We start from the raw sequence: 22,288 nt of genomic DNA on the forward strand, positions 1-22,288 counted from the left end.
GATCAGTATAATTAATGTAAAAATTGATTAGGAAAATACATCTTTTTTTTTTAACACTAAAAAATTTCTAAATCCTTTAAAACAAGTGTTTTGTCCAGATTTCTTTTCCAAAAAAAGACAAAAATAGGCACAAAAGAGTTGGTTATTGTGTTATTAAAGTTAGAATTAGTTATTATTTTATAGGACATTGAACTCAGAACATTTTTGGGGGAAGTTGAGTTAGCTCCTCCTGTCAAATTAATAGAAAACACATTATTTTAAGGAAAAGAGTGTATTCTTTTCACACCCTAATCCTGATTGTGTGATTTACTAATTGTATAATCTAAAAGGAGTACAATATAAAACCAAGCAGAAGCAAAGGGTCATGTCATGTTCATAATTATACAGATTGCAAAGACATGTATAATTAAGGACAGTGAAGAACAGTACCAGGTATGGGGAAGGAACCTGAAGTCTTGAATTATAAAGCTAATGAAACAAGGAAATCCAAAAAAGAGGGGGGGTGTGTATACGTACAGCTGATTCACTTTGTTGTACAGTAGAAACCCTAACACAACACTATAAAGCAACTATACTCCAATAAAAAGAAAAAGCAAATAAATAGGACTTTCCTGGTGGCCCAGTTGGTAAGAATCTGTCTGCCAATGCAGGGGACACGAGTTTGATCCCTGGCCTGGGAAGATCCCACACGCTGCAGAGCAACTAGACCCCTGAGTCACAACTATGGAACCTGTGCTCTAGAGCCCTCAGGCCACAACTACTGAGCCCGTGTGCCACAACGATTGAAGCCCACGTGCCTAGAGCCTGTGCTCCACAGCAAGAGGAGCCACCACAGTGAGAAGCCCACGCACTGCAATGAAGAGTAGCCCCTGCTTGCTGCAATTAGAGAAAGCCCGTGCGCAGCAACGAAGACCCAGTGCAGTCAAAAAAAAAAAAAAAATTAAATAAATAATAAATAAATAAATACAATAGAGAAAAAAATAAAGCTAATGAAACAGAACTAAGGAAAGATATGGAATGGTGGGGGGGAGAGAAAAAGGCGAAGAGGAAAGAGAGGCAAATTAATAAAGTGATAGTTACGAAGTTAAAAAGGACCAAGGATGTGACGCTATAAACAACAAAGTCATTTTAGTGTTTGCCTTCACTGAAACACAACTACTCTGATTTAACTCTCACACTTCCTTTGATTTTTCTGCTGCCTTTCAGGTAATAAAAACCTCTGGAGGCCAAATGCTGCTCTAAACTGGCACTGGTTCTAGCTCAACACTTGTCAACCAATCATGACTTGGTGAGGGTCATTTCCACTGCAAGTAAACAAGTTCCTGATTTCCCATCCTGACAAGCCCAGTCATTTTGAACTCTTCTTGTGGAAACCACATATTTCCAGTTTCTGAGGCCGCAAGCTTGGAGACATCTTTGACTCTTCTAAAGAGAAGAAAGTTTTAACACCCAACATCAAATCCATCAGCAAATCCCTTCAGCTTTAACTTGAAAATATACTCAGAATCTCATACTCTCACCATCCCCAATCCTCCCACAGTCGTCGAAGCGCCCATCATCTCTCACCTGGCTTACTGCAGGAACATCCAAGAGGTTTCCCAGCTTCTGCCCTTGCTATCCACCCATCTACTCTTAAGACGGCATGTTTGAGACGTCTAAATGAGACTCTTAGGATGTTTTTCAACACTCTTGATATGTGGCCTCTACTGTGTCTCTACCCTCAACTTTTACCACTCTTCTCACTTCTCAATCTGTTCTACTCATACTGGCCCCTTGATTTTGTTTTCAAATGTGCACATCCCCACTTCAGGGCAGGTGCCGTCATCACTCTGCTTAACATACTCTTCCTTTATATATTTGCATGGTCCACGTCAACGTTCTTCAGGTCTCTGGTCAAATGTCACCTTTTTAGAAAGCCCTTCTCTGACCACTCTATTTATTATATATGGTAGCAGGCTTCTACCACTCAGACTTAGTATTCCCATTTTCACTTTACTTCTCCGTAGCACATATCACCTATCTGCCCTACTGTAGATTTATATATTTATTTGGGGAAGAAACGTGTTTTTTTCACTGCTGCATCTCTGTCTAGTGCTTGGGCCTGGGCCCAGCAGACAGGAGGTATTCAATGATTATCGGCTGACTGGGCAAAAGAATGATTAAATGGCTGCAGGGCTCAGCAAACTGGCTGCCCTGTGGAATTTCGCAGGCGGACCCTCTTAGCCCAGCAGGTCCAGTGAGTATAAAGCCTCCAGGGAAGCAAAGCTGCTCAATGTGGTGTGACTCAGAGATGTGCGTTTGCTCATAGATGTTCTTGTCATTGAAAACATATATTTATCTCTTTATTTAAATTTTTATTGAGAACATACATATAGTATAGTACACATATTTTAAGTGTATAGATTGATATTGTCATGTAACAGCCATGTAGGTCACGATATAACTTTCCCAAGCACGCAGAAATCACCCTCACACCCTTTCCCAACCTGTACCCCTTAGAGGTAACTGCTAGTTTGACGTCTATCTTTGCAGATTGATTTTGCCTAATCTTCTACTGTTTTGCCCATTTTTTCCATCTTTACTGAGGTATAATTTATAATCAAAAATTGTATATATTTAAGGTATATAACTCGATGATTTGATATAGGTTTATACTGTGAAATAATCACCACAATCAAGCTAATTAAATTGTCATCACCTCACACAGTTAACAATTTCTTCTTTTTTGGGGGGGGTGGGGTGAGAACCTTAAAGACCTACCCTCTCAGCAAATTTCAAGTATACAACACAGTATTGTTAACTACACTTACATTGCTGTCCATTAGATTTCCAGAATGCATTCATCTTGCATAACTGAAACTTTGGCTCTCAGCAAATTTTCAGTGGTCAAGGCCACAATTCACTGAAAATGTGTTTCTAAAATATCTCCTATATACTAGACTCAAATTAGAAGTTATGAATAATCTCAAAGTCATTATATAAGTATTCTTATTGAAGTTTTATAGGATTAAAATAGGTTTTGTAAAGTTTGATCTTAGTAAGATAGCACCTGCAGTCTGAAATAGCTTAGCATTAATACTTTCTGCAGAGGGTTTAAGTTTTTCTAAAGCCCTTTTCTGATATAAACCCATAATTTGTTTGATAAGCCCAACTTCTTTATGGTTATCCTAGAAATTTAAGTCAGGGTCATTCATAAAATGTGTAGAAGAAATCTTGGCAGCATCTGTACAAATTTAAGTTTACATGGTGCTAGTCTATTTAATTTTATCATGATGCTGAAATACATGATGATACCCTTAAATGTCTTTAACACGAACACGTCTAAAGGAAACTCCATGTGTTTTGCTTACAGTACTAATTTGAGCAAACACAAATTTTTATTAATTGGGTGTCATATTTGTTTGCATCTCACAAAAAATGACATTTGGCTTTTATTTAAAGAAAATTCAGCAGAAACTGACAAAACAGTGTAAAGCAATTATACTCCAATAAAGATCTGAAAAAAAAAAAAGAAAATTCATGCATCCATTGTAGTTTGCAGATATCTTTATTTGCTGGTCATTTTGTTTACTGCATGAGTATTACAGGAGACTGGTTGAGAAAACTTTGGAGAATGAAAGCAAGTCAGTGATTTCTACAAAAAACAATGATGCTAGGAGTTTAAGCCCAGGAGTAGATCACGAGCCATTAGCATCAACGCTACCATTGCTTCTAGATAAGACTGTTAACAAAATACCTTAAAAACAATAAGCAAACTAGAAGGAGATGGGAGAGAGTACTGTGCTAATTAATTTATTAATGCTGTCTCATTTAATCTCAACATCCCTATGATATGGATGTAAATGTACCCATTTTACAGATGAGGCATCTGAGGTGTAAGATTTAAAACGTGCTCAAGGTCTCATAGAGAGCTAGCAGTAGACCAGTTAGAACTCATATTTATCATGCTCCAAAGCTTGTGCACCACATTATTGTATTACATTGCAACCCTACCCTAGGTTTGTATTTTTCCTTAGATGACACAATACTTGCTTAGAAAACTGCATACTTTCCCAAGTCAAGTTCAAAGTTACTCCTTTGAATAAAACCCCTGAAAAATTCCAGGAATAGTAAGAAGTTCAGTAAGGCAGGAAGTGAAAAGGAGTGAAAAGAGGCACTGTCAGAAAATAAGAGACGAGGCCAAAGGGCTTTATATGCCAAATTAAGGTTTTATCTTACTAATGGTTCTCAATTTTAGTGTGCATCAGAATTCCCTGCAGGACTTAGACCCTATCTCCTAAGCTTCTGATCAACTTGTGGATTCTGTGATCAACTTGTGGCTAGAAAGAGAGGTTAGGACTGACTTAAAGTCTAGCTTGAGAGGCAGAATAGATCATGACATCACTAAATGTGATAGAGACTGGAGGAAGCGGTAGCTTACATAGAGAAACCCCAATAAAGTTTGTTTTGAACTTATTAAACTTGAGATGTTTAAAGATGACAAGCGGAGGGGAGCAATGGGGAGCTGTAGGCAGCTCTGGAACTTGAGTGAGGTCAAGGGTAAAGATTTAAGAGCAACAACACAGAAATGGTGGCTTGAGCCACAGACATGGATCAAACCACTTAGGGCTAGAGAATGAGAGAAGTAGATAACCAAGCAACAAAATGTGGGGAAACACCATTATTTAAGGTTTGTGCATAAAAGCAGTCACCAGAAGAAATATGGGAAGAAAGAACTCTCAGTGATGTACAAGAACAAAAATAGAGTGTGGCTAATGAAACTAAGGGAAGGAAGAATTTTGAGACACACTGTAGCCAACAGTATCAAACGGTTTCCTGAGAGTTAGAGTAGCTTCAGCTTTTGATAGAAAGACAACAGTACCATCTATCCCATTACTTTCTCTACTGGTTCCTCGGAGCTGGGAACATGAATTAAGGATCTAAATGAGAATATAAACATCCTTCCATAAGCAAAGTGCTTTACAGTATAACATACTGTCATAAATTAGTTACTAGCATATCATAAGTATGGAAACTGAAGCTTAGAAAGCTCCAGTGACTTGCCCCTAGTCACAAAGTCATAGCCAAATCAGCATGGAATGGAGTCTTCTGACTTCTTAACTCATCAACCCCCAGTAAGTATTAGGTTTTAGCACCAAAGCCAAAACACTAATAAATGGATGCTAACCGAGGTGTCGGTTTTCCTCTTACCATCTGTAAAACAGGCCTCCGGCTCATCTGAATTTACAGGCTCAGCCTCCGCCTCTTCTCCTTCTCCTGGCACAGGGTTATCAACTGTGCTGCACTCGGAGGAACTCGATTGGTTCAGCCTCTAAAAAGAAATTCACCACCCCACCAGAGAGTTCATTTAGGGTTCATTCAAGTCTTGCATTAAAACCATATTTGATAATCAGAGTCATGCAAAGCGTTATGAAAAAAGATTAACAGTATGATGGCCATAAAAACATATAAACACACATTGAGGTCAGGTCACCTGACAATGCATCTAAGCTTGATCTTTCTATCTACACATCCTGTGAAAAATACATTTCGTTATTTTGAATATGCTAACAAGTTATGGACAGAATTAACCTTAAGGTAATATTTTTATGTGAACTATGTAACATTTGCAAAGTATTGGCCACATTTTTTTACTGTTCAATATAAATTTGTATACACCAATAATTACCATTTTAGAACAACCAAGACCCTAATAGCAATAATATACAAGTGCCAAATTGCCAGCACCTAATAATTGAAAGGTCAGATCTGACAACTGGCAGAAAAAGCTTGTTGATACTTAAAATTTTAAAAAAGAATAAAATCAGTGTAAAATGCAATCCAAACATATTTCTTCTATCATCGCTTGGGTTTAAGAATATTTATCAGGATGATATAGATAGAAGGCCTTTCATCACAGCAAAAAAAGTCAAACACTGTATTGGAATCAAAATGCCAAAGACCACAGCAATTATCTTATCCAATACCACCTATTTTAGTGATGGAATTTCAGGATATAGTAGAAGAGATCATAAATATTATTTATAATGTCAAGAGAGAGTGGCTACTAAAGGGAGCACCACATGCAAACTCTGAAACAAAGATTCCATGGACTTGAACACGGCAGACCAACACATAAGAGGGATGAACCCGTTGTCATTACGATCATAAAACTGATCATAACACAAGGTTTCCCCACCCAAAACTCTGTGATCAAACATGATGTTTACACACATACACATACACAGAAAGTTTTAGAAAAAATACATACAGCAATTGTAGCAAAACTCTGTCAAAGTTTCTTAATATTATTTTATAAGGGGTAGAGCAGCACATCAATGGAAGAGTTCAATTCTCATTCTCATTTGCTAAACGACATGTGAATATTGAAAACTACTAGTTATTACAGTATGTATTGATACTTCTCTTATTAAGATTACAGCTTTACTCTTTTTTTAAGAATAATTCAAACAAATGCAAGCGCTTAGAATGAGGAAATACTTATTTCGTTTAAATTAATTCTTCAATCTGTTAACTTGCTTTAAGATCATAGGCCCGACCTAAAATATTAACTTTTAGAGAATGACTTGGAAGCTACAAGTGTGCTTTATGGGCACCACATTAAATTCTCAGTGCTATTATCACACAATATTCAATCTCAGTAAGGAAGGCGTTGATAAAGTATTAAACATAAGGAATGATGTAAGCAAAGTTATTTGCATAAATGAAGTAAGGAATTATGAACACTATTAAATTAATACTTCTAATCTACATTGGCATAGAGGTATTATTCCCACAAGGTCAAAGAGTTGAAAAATATTATGATTTAGTATCAATATGAAATTTCATTTAAGGAGCAGAGTATTTAAACTGATTGAATTCATCTAAAATTGCTTTAAGATAAAGCAAATACGAATTAATTATAAGATGGAAAATTCTGTAAGACTTAAGGTTTTAAAGTATGTACCACTCCAGGAAACAATAGGGCAAGTTACAATTATTAATATGCCCTATTGTGCCAATTACCACAAAAAGCAATTTTAAGTACCATATCTAAAAGACTACAATTATTTGATGTCCTCAATTCTTGAACTCTCAGTTGCAAGTGAACCATCACTAGGGAACTGAAAGACAAGGCACTATGATTCCGTGGAGATGAGACCAAATAATTCCATGTTGAAAAAGTTATTGGCTTGGACTCTGAGACAAAGCAGTGGGTGAAATAGCTGACAGAATACAAAGCTCCTCCCTGCTATTATTCGAAATACTGACAACTGGGATATAGTTATCATGGTTTTCTCTCACCTGGTAACAACTTTTAAATAAAACGATTCAAATTTGCAGAACTCTGATGTAGGTTAAATTAATTAAAGCATCTTTAACCTCAATATTTGGTTTTCTCACTCTTTAAAAGAGCATTAACAAAGCAGACTTATGCCAAGTTAATTTATAAGTAAAAATTAAGATGATTTTGTGAAGCTTATCTTGCCATTGAAGCCTTTTCCCCCCCATAACTTTTATGGCAATTTTTTGTCAATTAAATTCAGAGTTTGGCACAGATTCTACATGATAAATGACAGCTATTCAAAATTATTCCTCACTGGAACAGGAATGATCAAAATATTTAATATGAACTATAATTTGAATCACAAGCCAAATTACTGTGGCTTTCAAATTCAGTGTTGAGAATGCTTTTAGGAGTTCAATGTTTTCCTGGGAATGTCTTAAGTATTCACAAGTAGCTATTTCAGTACTGTGTATAATATTAAATATTTATGTGCATGTCCTAGCAATATAAACAGATTAGTTTTAATCTACTCAGCTTTTAAGTTTTATACTTACTGGAGCAGGAGTTTCTTTAACAGGGTCCAAAAAGGATATCTTTAAATAGAAAGGCTAACATTTATAACAAAGGTTTTCTCTTGAAGGTGAATTCTTTTAAATCTCATAGTAGGCATTGCTAGATTTAACTACTGAATTCTCTTTTTTTCTTGTTTAGTATACAGAGAAGATCAAGTCAATCATTTGTATCATTTTATATAATTAATTACATGATTATTCTCATTTCTATAAACTCAACCATTTGCCATTGGGTTGGCCAGAAAGTTCACTCGGGTTTTTCTGTGATATGTTATTGATAAACCCAAGTGAACTTTTTGACCAACCCAATATTTGGTTTTCTTCCTTGTGATTTTGGAAATGGAAGAATAATTATACTATACTAAGAGCAGTGAAATAAATACTTCAGTATAAAAAAGGTCCCTTCTGCTTTTATAAACAGGTCATTTTATAATTTCATGTCAATTTTATTTTTAATAAAATGTGAAATATACTTTTTGTCTATTATTCCTTCGCTTGTCAACAAAGATAATTTTTAATCTTTGGTGGTCTACATATAAATAGAAATAAGTGTAAAAATAGGACCATAAAGGTAGACTCACTAGTATAGTATAGTATAGAACAGCAAGTATGCTATAGTTAGCATTCCTGACTTGTTATTAAATAATATGGTATTGACTGTAGGTACTTTCTAAATTTTTTTCTTTCTTTCCTTTAAATAAAATCTATACAGTTGATTCAAAACTTTCAAATGTACAACAGCATATGATGAAAAATACAAGTCCCCTCCACTCTCTGCCTGATTCTATTTCCTTCAGGTAATGACTATACCATATATATGTATTTTTTGACATATCTTTCTATATTCTTCAATGTGCATCTATAAAACACTGAAGTAGGTTTGAAACATACTACTTTTGATGATAAACTTATGTAGCTATTTCACTACTGAAAATATGATCAAATTAAAGCTCGATTATTCTTCATGGATCTCCTTTTGATTGCCTTGAAGGTGTGTTTTCTACAACACTGCATATAAGTAGAGACTGTAAAATAGAGGTGTCATGTGCAAATGAAAAACTGCCCTAGACTGGTCACTTGCAAATTCGTACTGACCATTTCCTGAAATATGCGTTCTCATTGTAAGCCTATTTCGTGCTGATATGGATGGCCGTTAATGCTAGTTGGTTATTTCTTATTTCCAGAGGTATGAAGTAGGATTGTCTAATAACTTGATAACCTGGCATTCAAAATCAAAAACACTATCAACACATAGCGGCACTGTAGAAAACACAGAACACAACAAATGCCTTATCCAAAGAGGATGGTTGGCGTTGAAAACATCCCAAAGATGTCACGTTTAAAGTACATACTATAAGGCTGTTTGCTGTATATAACACAAGAAAGATATTCTTTGAGTAGCAGAGCCTAGAATAGTTATTTCACCTGAATGTCCAAACAAGAAAACACAAAGGACAGCAAGAAGGCTGAAAGAAGCAAATCAAAAGGAAGGGATGGGCACATAAGAGCAGAAAAATTATGGGAGATAGTGCTACACTAAGCTCCACTGTACGTCAATAAACAAGAAAGACTTTTTTTTATTAGATTCAAATCAATATCATCCATCTTTTAATGTTACAATTGATATTTATAATGAAGGTTTTGAATCTATAATGAGGAGTCAAATGGTAAAGTTTAGAATAAAGGATCAAGGGGCCTTTAGAGAGGAATTCCATAAATATCTACTATGCTTTGTGTGAGCAGAAGTCCAAGTTTTCCAAATTTACTGTTCTACTATGGGATAACTTGGATTTTAAAGCCAAAATATGCTTTCCTCTCCCTTGCAATTGTTAGGCCCCCCTTTTTTTTGCCTTCTGAAGAAATGCAAACACTACCCTCTTTAGCCTTTTCAAAACTAGAGATCACCTATGATATTACCATTTGTGTTTTTTTTTATCTTGAGAGTAATGATACTTAGTTTCTTTACCTGATTTAGCTTCTGGGCCCCTCAAAGTCCCTCAAATCCTTTCCTGGTCTCTCTGGAATTCTGCTTTCTTTCAAGATTATTTTTAAAAGGCAATGCCCCAGTTAAAAAAGTACTCCAGATAGTCTTCATCAATAGAAAATTAAATATTTTTTTCCTCTCTGTGATCCAGATTTTCATTTTACTTTCATTTAAGTTAGCAGAAAATAGTTTATTTACTGGTTACAATAAATTCTTTTCTCACATAATTATGGGCAACTAAAACTCCAGCACTTTTTCAAATAAAGGGCCAGAAAATGGAGTTTTTCCTTTCCTAGTGTTTTGTTTATTGCTACTAGAGAAGCTGTGTGGGCTTTTAGGGAACAGCTGTTCATTCGGCAGGAAATCCACTTAACAGTTCCATCACAGGGTCAAATGGTTTATAGTATTAGATGATGGAGAAATAATGAGGTCAAATCTCAGTCACCACCAGGGAAATTCAAAATAAAGCAAATAATTTACTGAAAATTCTCAGTTTTCCCAGAATCTTCTACCTAGGGTACTTTCTATCCAATAACACGACAATTTATGGGACTGAAAGATCAAGATCTTGCATATAAAAAACAAAAAACCAAACAAATGCAACCAAGTTTGGCCATATAAGAAGACTGGACTGGCTACACATTTCTCAGCCAGATCCTACAGTATCATCAACTTCTTTTTAATGGAAAGGTAAGTGGCATTCATGAGTAAGGTCTTGAAAGGTAAAGCAACCATTAGTATTCAAGGGCTTTGTGCACTAACACAGAACTGCTATTTGCAGAGAATAGGTATTTAAATAGCTGGAATACAGTGTGTCAAATCAGAAAAAATACCTTAAAACTTTAGGAACAAACATTTAAACAGTTCTGCTATTGAGGCCTGCTAAAAAACTGCAAGTAGGTATTGAGCTGGCCAAAAAGTTTGTTCAGGTTTTTCGAAAAGATCGTACAGAAAAACCCGGACCAATGTTTTGGCCAGTCCAATAAATAAGTATTGGAACATAGGCAAACATGACATCAAAATGTGAGGTTAAAAGCATATACTCTATGACTCAAGATCACTGAATATTATTTATAATAAAAAAAGAAACGACAAACACAAAACAAACTACCTGTACATCTGAATAATTACTATTCCCTAAACTACCTGTAATGCTATTCCCTGAAACTACCCATAATAAGGAAGGACAAGGAAAGACAAATTCCAATGAATGGAACAATTGCCACTTTGTTAAACACCTGGGCTTCTAATATTGCAAACACAATGTAAAATAAAATTTGGAACAGATAAAATATATTTTTCCTAACCTTTATGTAGGCAGCTTCTGCTGGAGAAAACTACTGTATTTCAAGTTATTCTTTGCAACTGGGTTTTTGTTTATTCAGAGAATGACTACTCCTTAATATGCACCTCATGTTTTCTAACAGTTGTTTGGTTAAAAAAGAAGTAATAATGATTTAGGAATTAAGCATACACACACACACATATTGATATATCTCTATAAAAGTTTTCTCAAAAATTGTGTTTTACCTGTACATATATAGATACTATTGTGTATGTGTACATCTTTACTTAGGTTCTAGGGGAAGGAAATTTACTACATTTTGGAAGAAAATAGTTTTCTAAGACAATATTGCCTCTAAATGTCTTTCACCATCAATTTGAAACAGAAAAATATGTCTTACTCAGAAGAACCTTTAAAATTAACTGCAAATAAGCTAGAACAATTATATGTTTCTTCTTAAATCTGAAGCTGTTAGCATTATTATTCCTAGAGTGTATCAATTTTAGATAGTTTTGCTTTCATCATTGCAAATGGAAAACAATAATACAAACATCCAAACAATGACAGAGAAATTCAAAATATGAACTGCATTAAATATAAAAAAGGCAAGATTCTTATTATATTGGATTTTTTTCCTTCCAAGGAACTATTAGAGTTCAGTCGTTCAACAAGCTATACTAACATGAACACAAGATATTATATTTGAGTAGTATATTTTCTTTTATATGTTAGACATATTAGATACAGCAATCCATATTAATCTGTTTCTAATTTTAGGTAAAGTGTTTTATGTCTTATTGACAGATTTAGTGTTCACTTCATAATATGTTCCACTTAAACCTCTTATCTTCTTGAGGCTACACTGTATATCTATCTCCTCATGAGATATATTCAATCATCCCTTGGTATCCTGGGAGATTGGTTGCAGGGTCCCAGCAGATACCAAAAGCTGCAAATGCTCAAGTCCCTTATATAAAAAGGTGTAGTATTTGCATATAGCCTATGTGCATCCCTGCATCCTGCCTGATACTTTAAATCATCTCTAGATTATTTACAATACCTAATACAATGTGAATGCTATGTAAGTCATTGTAAATACAATGTAAATGCATGTAAATAGTTGCTGGTGTTCAGCAAATTCATGTTGTGCTTTTTGGAACTTCCTGGAATTTTTTCAGTCCTGGTTGGTTGAGTCCACGCATGCGGAATTCATGGACACAGAGGGCCAAATGTACATAATCTGAAACGTATTCTCATCAATGTGCAAAACTGTTTCTGGAATCAGATTAATCATTTCAGGCATTTACAACACATTCATTCATAAGCAGAACCCAGTAAATTATAAATTGACGCGTTTTACACACGATCAAATAAAAATCAAATGTTAATTACCGAATTAATTAAAGAAATAAAGCCTTAGTTATCACTGTGCTTAAAATCATTTCAAAATAAGTTTGGCTTCGAAGCTGGGTACTTTGACTCTGTCTCCAAATTTCTACACGTGTACTCGGAAACTGTATGACTCTCAGTTTCCTTACCTGTGAATTACATGACTAGCACTAGAAAGGTCCTTTCCTGTTACAAGATTTTTATGTTTATGCCTGAAATATTTCTCCCATAGAGATTATTTCTTAATAGAGTTTTAATTTACTGAATTTGAATGTGACAATTTTTATTTTTTCCCCAGCTTTACTGAGATGCAATTGACATATAACATTGTGTAAGTTTAAGGTAAACAATGTGATAATTAGATACAGGTATATATTGTGAAATGTTTACCACAATAAGGTTGGTTAACACATCCTTCACCTCACATAATCACCATTTCGTTGCTGTTATGGTGAGAATATTAAAACTCTACTCTCATTGCAGTAAGCCTGACAATTTAACATGACGTACATCTATCCATATACGGTTGACCCTTGAACATCATGGGGGTCAGGGCACAACTCTCTGTGAGGTCTAAAATCTGACTGTAACTCATAGTCAGCCCTCTGCACCCACCGTTCCTCAGTATCCACAGATCGTCTAGTACTGTATTATTTACTATTGGAAAAAAACTCCCCATATTAGTGGAACCATGCAGTTCAAACTCCTGTTGTTCAAGGGTCAACTGTACAGCTTAGATTAGGAGGGGAAGTTAATAGAGGTTTTTTAATTAAATGCTGCTTCCATGGCTTCTGTTACATACTCGATCTTACTTTTATAATCTAGCCAATAAAAATTTACAGATCATGCACTTGAAATCACCTAAGGACATGAGAGAGATATCAAGGAATTCATCAAAAGAGTAACAAAAAACGATGGAACTGCCCCCGTGACATGCTGTGATGTCAATTTATCTACGGAACAACTCTATATGTTTCAACTTTCTTGCAATGGGTCAGGCAGAGAGAGTTTGCAGCTGAACAGCATGCATGACACCGAAAAAAATATCATATACATATGTATGATTTTTTTTTTTTAGGTAACCTGTGTAAAAGCGGTCACATATGCCTCTGCCTGGTTAAAAGCACAGAGCTGCATCCCTGATGGATCCTGTTTGGTTTTAGCCCTGTGAGAAGTAAAAAGGTCAGGTACTGAAGTCTGCAAATGCAGCATGACGGAACAGTTATAATCAATTGATCTGAAATGTTATAATCAACTGATCTGAAATGTTTAAAGTCACACACCTGTAATAGAAATCAGTTATATTTGACAATGCATGCTATTAACATATGCTCGACGCAAAGCAATATATTTGAAACACAGTAATAAGATTAAATATCATTCAACACAGATTTAAAAATAATGAACTAAAAACAGTTACGTAATTCTGTTATTTAGGAGATGAATTTAAATACCATTGACATAATGTGTGAAGGCAATCTTTTGCATTCTGCTTGCTCTTCATAACAAACATTTTAAAATAAGTGATCTTCAATATTGGAATGAGGTGAGAGTATGCGGTTTTTGAAGCATATTCTAAAATTAGTATTTCTTGATTTACTCTTAATTTTGACATTTCAAACAGCATTACAGGAAAGGACTGTTTTCAAATTTATCAAAATATAAAAATAGACATTGATTTAAATGTCAGACCAAAATTTCACTGTTTTTGGACACGTGAACAAATCCAATAAAGATGAAAAAATTTTCAAATAGTTTGGAACCAATCTGCAAAAAAGAAATGATCCAATTAAAATTCTATAGGAGTGTTTTGTTTTTGCAAGAATCTATGCATAAAAGATAGGATCAAATGTCAGCTTCCCCCAAAGGTATAATTGAAATTAATCCATAAATCTTGCCAAATTAAATGCATTTCTGGAAAAGATTATTATATTTTCTACAATGCTATAATGAGAAGAAATATCAACTGCCTGCAACCGCCGCTTTGTGGGAAAAAATCTTTATAAAAAATCTAAGGAGAGATAGACCTGATAACAATGTAATTAAAACCACCATATATTAAAAATAAATACAATATTTAACCTTGAAGACTGAAAGTATTTAAACAACTTTTTATAAAATCAGTAAAGGGAATGAATTTAATAACAAGTGAGCACATTTAAGTCTCTCCAAAGATGATGGCTTTCAAAAATTGAATGCTGAATAGATGAATGGGTGGGTGGATACATGAATGAGTGAATCAGATGAACAACAGGAATGTTTGTTCCTCTGCCTGGGATTTCCTTCTCCACCACATTCACACAGTGAAATGATCTCCATCCTTTAGGGTCTAACTTAGGTGCCTCCTCTGTTCATGTGCCTTCAACCTGATATAATTCCTTACTCAATGTATCCTCAATGGACTGGTTTATTATTCTCTTGTGGACTGTGCTTTGTTCTGGTCTATGTTATATTATTGAGGTAGACTATAAGTTAATAAATTAGCATTAAGGCGGATTAGACACTGAACGTGAATCAGCAAATGCACAATACCAGTGTAACAGAAAATCTGATCCTGAATTACAACATTACAGAGAGAGAACAGAAAATAATATATTTGTACCCACCCTCTTGCCTTTCTATGATATGTATTTTGGTGGTTAAAGCTTGGAGTTCAAATTTTAAAAGATCCAGAAACATCAGAGACTAACCAGCATCATTTTTTAATCTTTTAGCATCTTAGTCATCTGTAAATAAAGATTAATATTATCCACTTTCCTGGGTTGTTGTTGTTAGGAGGAAAGTTATATAGCACATGTGAAAGTAGCTAATGTATACATTTTCTCCTTAGTCTCTTTGGTACTTTATTCTTTTGTGTTCACTTCTCAACTGCTGAGTTGATCACCTGTCCTCTTCCTCTTGTAGTGTAGTGGATGCTGTGGTACACTGCCCAGATCCCCCTTTAAGACAAGCTATCCATTCCTCCACCTGCTAGGAGTGTTGGCAGTGAAGGCTCACAGCTGAGTCCCTCTCTGGCAATTGAAATACAGAAGGGAGCTGCTTTACCCAAGGTTACACCTGCTCCCCTAGAAGAGTGGAGGGAAAGCCTGTACCCAATGCCTGACTGGTGGGGGGCACACAAAGTCTGGACCCCTTGCTTCAGTTTGGGATTACTCCAGAGGATCGTTCCAGTGCCAGAGATGCCTAAAGGATCAACTGAGGCCCCTGCTGCAATTGCAAAGCATTTCAACTTTGCCCTCTGCCCAATCATCTTGCGTCCCTCAATTCTTAACAAGGTGTTAGGTGTTGAACCTGAGAACACTATTCAGAGCTGGTTCCCTAGGGAATCTGACCTCAAAATTAACATACAAAATTCCAACCTGTCTACAATGCTGACTTATCTTCTTAAAACCTCCAAATGCATACTGCTCACATCACTTACCTATCCTGTACATAGATCACAATTAAGATATTCCCAAATTAAACTGTCTCTGGTGAGAGACAGCTTAGAGAAAATTCTCTACGTTTTCTTTCCTCCATCCCTCATATATTTTTAATAGCATCAATATCCATCTAGTATTTAAGCCGAAACTTTTGATTGAGTTAATTTGTATCTCCCCAAAAGATGTGTTTTTGTTTTACAGATCTTTATTGGAGTATAATTGCTTTACATTGTTGTGCCAGTTACTGCTGTACAACAAAGTGAATCAGCTGTATTTATATATATATATCCCTCTTGAGCCTCCCTCCCACCCTCCCCATCCCACCCCTCTAGGTCATCACCCATCACCGAGTTGATCTCCCTGTGTTATGCAGCAGCTTCTCACTAGCTAACTATGTTACATTTGGGAGTGTATATATGCCAATGCTATGCTCTCACTTCATCCCAGCTTCCCCCTCCCCCCACCATCCTCAAGTCCATTCTCTACATCTGCATCTCCAAAAAGATAAGTTGAAGTCCTAATCCCTGGTACCTTTGAACAGGACCTTCTGTGGCAATAGGGTCTTTGCAGATGTAGTCAAGTTAAGATGCGGTCACTAGGTGGGCCCTAATTAGTGTCCTTAGAAAAAGAAAAGACAGAGACAGGGAGAACTCCATGTGACAACAGAAGAAAAGCCCAGAGTGATGCAACTGCTAGAATGGAAGGCCAAGGATGAAGGACCACCACAAGAAGCTAGGAAAAAGCATGGGAGGATGCTCTCTAGAGACTGCAGAGAGAGCATGGCCCTGCCTACACGTTCATTTCAGACTTACAGCCTCTAGAACTATCAGAGAATACAGTTTGTTGTATTAAGCCCTAAGTTTGTAATACTCCATTATGGCAGCCACAGGAAATGAATACACCCTTTGAAATGGCTCACAACTCACATATCCAGATCCTGAGCCCTTACACTTTAACTTGGAAGTGTCTTACACTCACCCCACATGCCACCATCACTCCCTTAGATTGAGCCCTCATCAAGGGTCCTTCAGATGGCTGCGATAGCTTCCCATCCTCTCCCCTTCTCCACCTTTATTACACCCCAACCAAACTTTCTTTTTTATTTATTTATTTATTTTTATTATTATTTTTTTGGGGGGTACACCAGGTTCAATCATCTGTTTTTATACACATATCCCCGTATTCCCTCCCTTCCTTGACTCCCCCACCTCGAGTCCCCCCCACCCTCCCCGCCCCAGTCCTCTAAGGCATCTTCCATCCTCGAGTTGGACTCCCTTTGTTATACAACAGCTTCCCACTGGCTATCTATTTTACAGTTGGTAGTATATATATGTCTGTGCTACTCTCTTGCTTCGTCTCAGTTTCCCCTTCACCCCCCGCCCCCTCCCATACCTCGAGTTCTCCAGTCCATTCTCTCTATCTGCATCCTTGTTCTTGTCACTGAGTTCATCAGAATCATTTTTAGATTCCGTATATGTGAGTTAGCATACAATATTTGTCCTTCTCTTTCTGACTTACTTCACTATGTATGACAGATTGTAGTTCTATCCACCTCATTACATATAGCTCCATCTCATCCCTTTTTATAGCTGAGTAATATTCCATTGTATATATATGCCACATCTTCTGTATCCATTCATTTGTTGATGGGCATTTAGGTTGCTTCCATGTCCTGGCTATTGTAAATAGTGCTGCAATAAACATTACGGTACAAGTTTCTTTTGGGATTATGGTTTTCTTTGGGTATATGCCCAGGAGTGGGATTACTGGATCATACGGTAGTTCTATTTGTAGTTTTTTAAGGAACCTCCAAATTGTTTTCCATAGTGGCTGTACCAACTTACATTCCCACCAACAGTGCAGGAGAGTTCCCTTTTCTCCACACCCTCTCCAACATTTGTGGTTTCCAGATTTTGTGATGATGGCCATTCTGATTGGTGTGAGGTGATACCTCATTGTGGCTTTGACTTGCATTTCTCTGATGAGTAGTGATGTTGAGCATCTTTTCATGTGTGTGTTGGCCATCTGTATGTCTTCTTTGGAGAAATGTCTATTTAGGTCTTCTGCCCATTTGTGGATTGGGTTATTTGCTTTTTTGGTATTAAGCTGCATGAGCTGCTTGTATATTTTGGAGGTTAATCCTTTGTCTGTTGTTTCATAGGCAATTATTTTTTCCCATTCTGAGGGTTGCCTTTTAGTCTTGTTTATGGTTTCTTTCGCTGTGCAAAAGCTTTTGTTTCATGAGGTCCCATTTGCTTATTCTTGATTTTATTTCCATGATTCTAGGAGGTGGGTCAAAAAGGATCTTGCTTTGATGGATGTCATAGAGTGTTCTGCCTATGTTTTCCTCTAGGAGTTTTATAGTGTCTGGCCTTACATGTAGGTCTTTAATCCACTTGGAGTTTATTTTTGTGTATGGTGTTAGGAAGTGTTCTAATTTCATTCTTTGACATGTAGCTGTCCAATTTTCCCAGCACCACTTATTGAAGACGCTGTCTTTTTTCCATTGTATACTCGTGCCTCCTTTGTCAAAGATAAGGTGCCCATATGTGTTTGGGCTGACTTCTGAGTTCTCTATTCCATTCCATTGATCTTCCTTTCTATTTTTGTGCCAGTACCATACTGTCTTGATCACTATGGCCTTGTAGTATAGTTTGAAGTCAGGAAGCCTGATTCCACCAGCTCCATTTTTCCTTCTCAAGATTGCTTTGGCTATTCGGGGTCTTTTGCGTTTCCATACAAATCGTAAGATTTCTTGCTCTAGTTCTGTGAAAAATGCCATTGGTAATTTGATTGGGATTGCATTGAATCTGTAAATTGCTTTGGGTAGTACAGACATTTTCACGATGTTGATTCTTCCAATCCAGGAACATGGTATGTCCCTCCATCTGTTTGTGTCGTCTTTGATTTCTTTCATCAATGTCTTAAAGTTTTCTGCATACAGATCTTTTGCCTCCTTAGGCAGGTTTATTCCTAGGTATTTTATTCTTTTTGTTGCAGTGGTGAATGGGAGAGTTTCCTTAATTTCTCTTTCTGCTCTTCCGTTGTTAGTGTATAGGAATGCAAGAGATTTCTGTGCATTAATTTTGTATCCTGCTACTTTACTAAACTCATCAATGAGTGCTAGCAGTTTTCTGGTAGAGTCTTTAGGGTTTTCTATGTATAATATCATGTCATCTGCAAAGAGTGACAATTTTATTTCTTCTTTTCCAATTTGGATTCCTTTGATTTCTTTTTCTTCTCTGATTGCTGTGGCTAAAACTTCCAAAACTATGTTGAATAACAACCAAACTTTCTTTAAAGGTAGAAGTTTACCAACAACAAAGTGTAACAAAACAAGACAACGTTAACTCTTGCCATTAAATAAAATGAAACCTATTTCAATCTCTCGTCATGTTTAAGTCAGGCCACTCATTATCTGGCTCCAATCTACCTCCATCACCTACTACTTCCCACCCGGCCATCCTCATGTGTGTGTAACAGGCCTTTCTGCATGTGGATGCGTCCACGCATGCTGGGCGCTTTACATCTACCAGAAAGGTGTCTCTCTGTCTCTCTCCATCTCTGTCTATCTCCCTCCCTTCCTCCTGCTCCCTCTCTTTCATTCTCTCTCCTTCCTGAGGAATTCTCGTTTTCCCATCAAATCCACTTCAAGTGCCATCTCCTCGATGAAGTATTCCAATTTATTTCCAAGAGTCGTAACCCTACCCTTATCCTGCTTCAATATTTTTTTTCTAACAATCTGCTTTAATTCTTTTTTATATGTTTATAATTTCTGGTTTCTATATGTGTTTGTTCACAAAGGCAGGAAGCTTGCTTTACTCTTAATCACTTAAGGCAGCTCCGGAGACCAAGAAGACCCTAGGCTACATCCACTGAGGAAATGAGTCCACCGATGACATCTTCCCAGTGTCCAGCAGGCACAAGGCAACAAGCTTAGGAAATGTGAGTTGAAAAATAAATCGCCACAGGTTACTGAATATGTACTCAAGTATTCCTTTGCAATTTTCTTCTCCCACAATGATCAAAGTGAATGAGCGTTTTATGTGGACTTTGCTTTCTTCAAGAATATAAATTTGTATAACTCTGTTTAGTGTTTTAAATGACATTCTCTTGAAGGTGAGAAGTTTGATGATGTAAAATTTGAAGGTTTTACTGATCTCCTTTCTTCAAGGACCTCAGCTAGCTCCCTCATAACTTGGAGACAATGTTTCAAAACACTAAAGAACAGCTGAGTAAAGTTAAGTACTGTAGCTGCATTTGGCTGGAGGAAAAATGAATGGGCCATCTTTCTGTGAGGAAAATTTTACACAGGATGTTTTCCTCTCTACTGAGTACATAAGATGAGCAAATTCACTCAAACCAGGCTTGATAATAGATACATCTGTCTAAAGAGCAGTCAGGAAGATTTGGGGTATTAGACTCACAGCTAGTTGCTTCTCTGAAAGCTGTGGGAGTTTAACTACTCCAAAATGACATGAGGCTGTAATGTTTTAAAATATTTGAAGAAATAAACTGATACGTGTAATGTTTTTCCCCAAAATTTACATATACTTTCAAGATCAACATCACAATTCTGTAAAATGACTCTTTTTTTCCACCTTTAAAGCAAAGAAAGAAGTAATCTGTAGTAACTGAAAACAAAGGGATGTCGCTTTAACCTTCTAAGAAAGAGCTCTCCATGAAAAAAAATTATTAATGTAGTTTGTTAAAACTTTCAATTTTGAGATTTGGCACGATTAAAAAAAAAAAGAACTACACTTCTTAAAATTTAGTTAAGCCAGATGCCAATCACATTGAATTACTGCAGCGGGGTGAAAAAAAAATTTTTTTTTCTCTAAGCGACTGTTAGCATGGTGCCTGGAGCATAGTAGATCTCAATAAACATTTATTGAATGAATGGGTGCATCTCATGCTTCATTTGCGGCTCATAATAATGAATGGCTTGGCTGCAGTGTGCTAATGTTTGCCAAGGGCTTAGAGGGCTGCACTGCACCAGAGGGGGAGGCTGATTCTGAGAGGGGTCATCAGTTCACAGTGTATTCTGAGAAGTAGCAACAGGAGTCTTACTCTCATGGGTCGCCTTGAGATGACAGGGTATCTTTCTCGATTCTGAGGCAGACTGTATGTTCAGAGAAATGCTGATGTTCTATCGCCAATTATTGCCTCAAAACTCTGTTACTCAACACCTTATTTGAACTCGTCTCTTTGGTTATTTTCTGGTAAGGTGGCTTGATTACAAAATATTTTGACTTCAGTCTGGAATGTATATCTAACTATCAGAACAAGGAAACCTGCCTATGTGAGAGCTGACGCTAGAAGGGGACAGAAAGTCTCCATAAAATACAATGGAGAAAAAAAGGACTGCTAGGCCATGAAAGAGAGAGTGGATTTGCTTTTTGGATGGAGAAGGGGAAAGAGGGAAAAGTGTCAAAGATGTTCTTTTCCCCTGTTCAAAATGCAGATTCTTAAACACACAAAAGTGAAAAATATCCCCAGCTCCTGAATAAAGAAAATGATTTCTCAGACACCTAGATCAAGACAAGCCAGAGATGAACTTAGGTTCCTCTCCTACGCCAACTCAATCCAACACAGTGGCCGCTGGGAACCCTGCCAGTAAGGATTCTGAGGTTGCATCCAGACTTATGCCGGGAGAGTTTGGAGGATGTGGCCAAGAACAAGTACTTATTTGTAACAACTCCCTATGTTTGTCTTTACATGCTAAAATTTAACCTGCAGCAAATAGCCACTTGCAGTATGTGCATGATTCCTCAATTCCATACCCATAATGATCGTTCACTGGGCACTTACTTTCCAACAGGTACTTGTCTATGTACCTAAATCATTTAATTTTTATTATAATTCTATTCTGCATACAAGTAAACTAGCGAAAAAAAAAAACAGAGGTTTTTGTAAATTGCTCAAGATCATGGAGTTAGTATATATCAAAGCTAGGATCTAAGGCAAGTAATCTGTCTCCAGAAGCTGCATTTTTCACATAGAGCACTATATATTCCAAGGTAGTGCTTGAGACTTAAGTAACTTACATGTATGTTAAGTGGGGCATTATTTTCTATCAGATAATCATGAGTTGCCTCTTTGGCCAAGGTTCATCAAAAACATGGAGTCATTATTTCAAAGGTATCTCAGGCATGAAAATATAAGAAAGTTACAAATGAGGGAATAAGCAGTTAACAAAACTGGGATTTCAAGTGGGAGCTGAAGATTCGGGGAAGTAGAGCAGGGAGGTTAGCATGGAAGTGTAGTACGTAATTAAGGCAAATAAGGAAGTCTGCATTTTTTGGTGGTCCAAATCGAAAAGCAAAACCAGCAAGTCATAACTAGGAACATTTCAATCTTAAATGACTC

At 36.5% G+C, this 22,288-nt stretch overlaps 1 protein-coding gene across 1 annotated transcript in view; it reads right to left on the reverse strand.

Moving 5' to 3' along the window:
• Positions 1-22,288, reverse strand: part of SCN9A (sodium voltage-gated channel alpha subunit 9) — a 172,154-nt gene that overhangs the window by 27,431 nt on the left and 122,435 nt on the right. The window contains exon 18 of the mRNA XM_057745529.1: positions 5,191-5,311. Within this exon, the coding sequence (XP_057601512.1) occupies positions 5,191-5,311 (121 nt within the window). The remainder of the gene's footprint in view (positions 1-5,190; positions 5,312-22,288) is intronic.

Source organism: Hippopotamus amphibius, chromosome 8 (assembly GCF_030028045.1).
Source record: "Hippopotamus amphibius kiboko isolate mHipAmp2 chromosome 8, mHipAmp2.hap2, whole genome shotgun sequence".
Classification (NCBI taxonomy): domain Eukaryota; kingdom Metazoa; phylum Chordata; class Mammalia; order Artiodactyla; family Hippopotamidae; genus Hippopotamus; species Hippopotamus amphibius.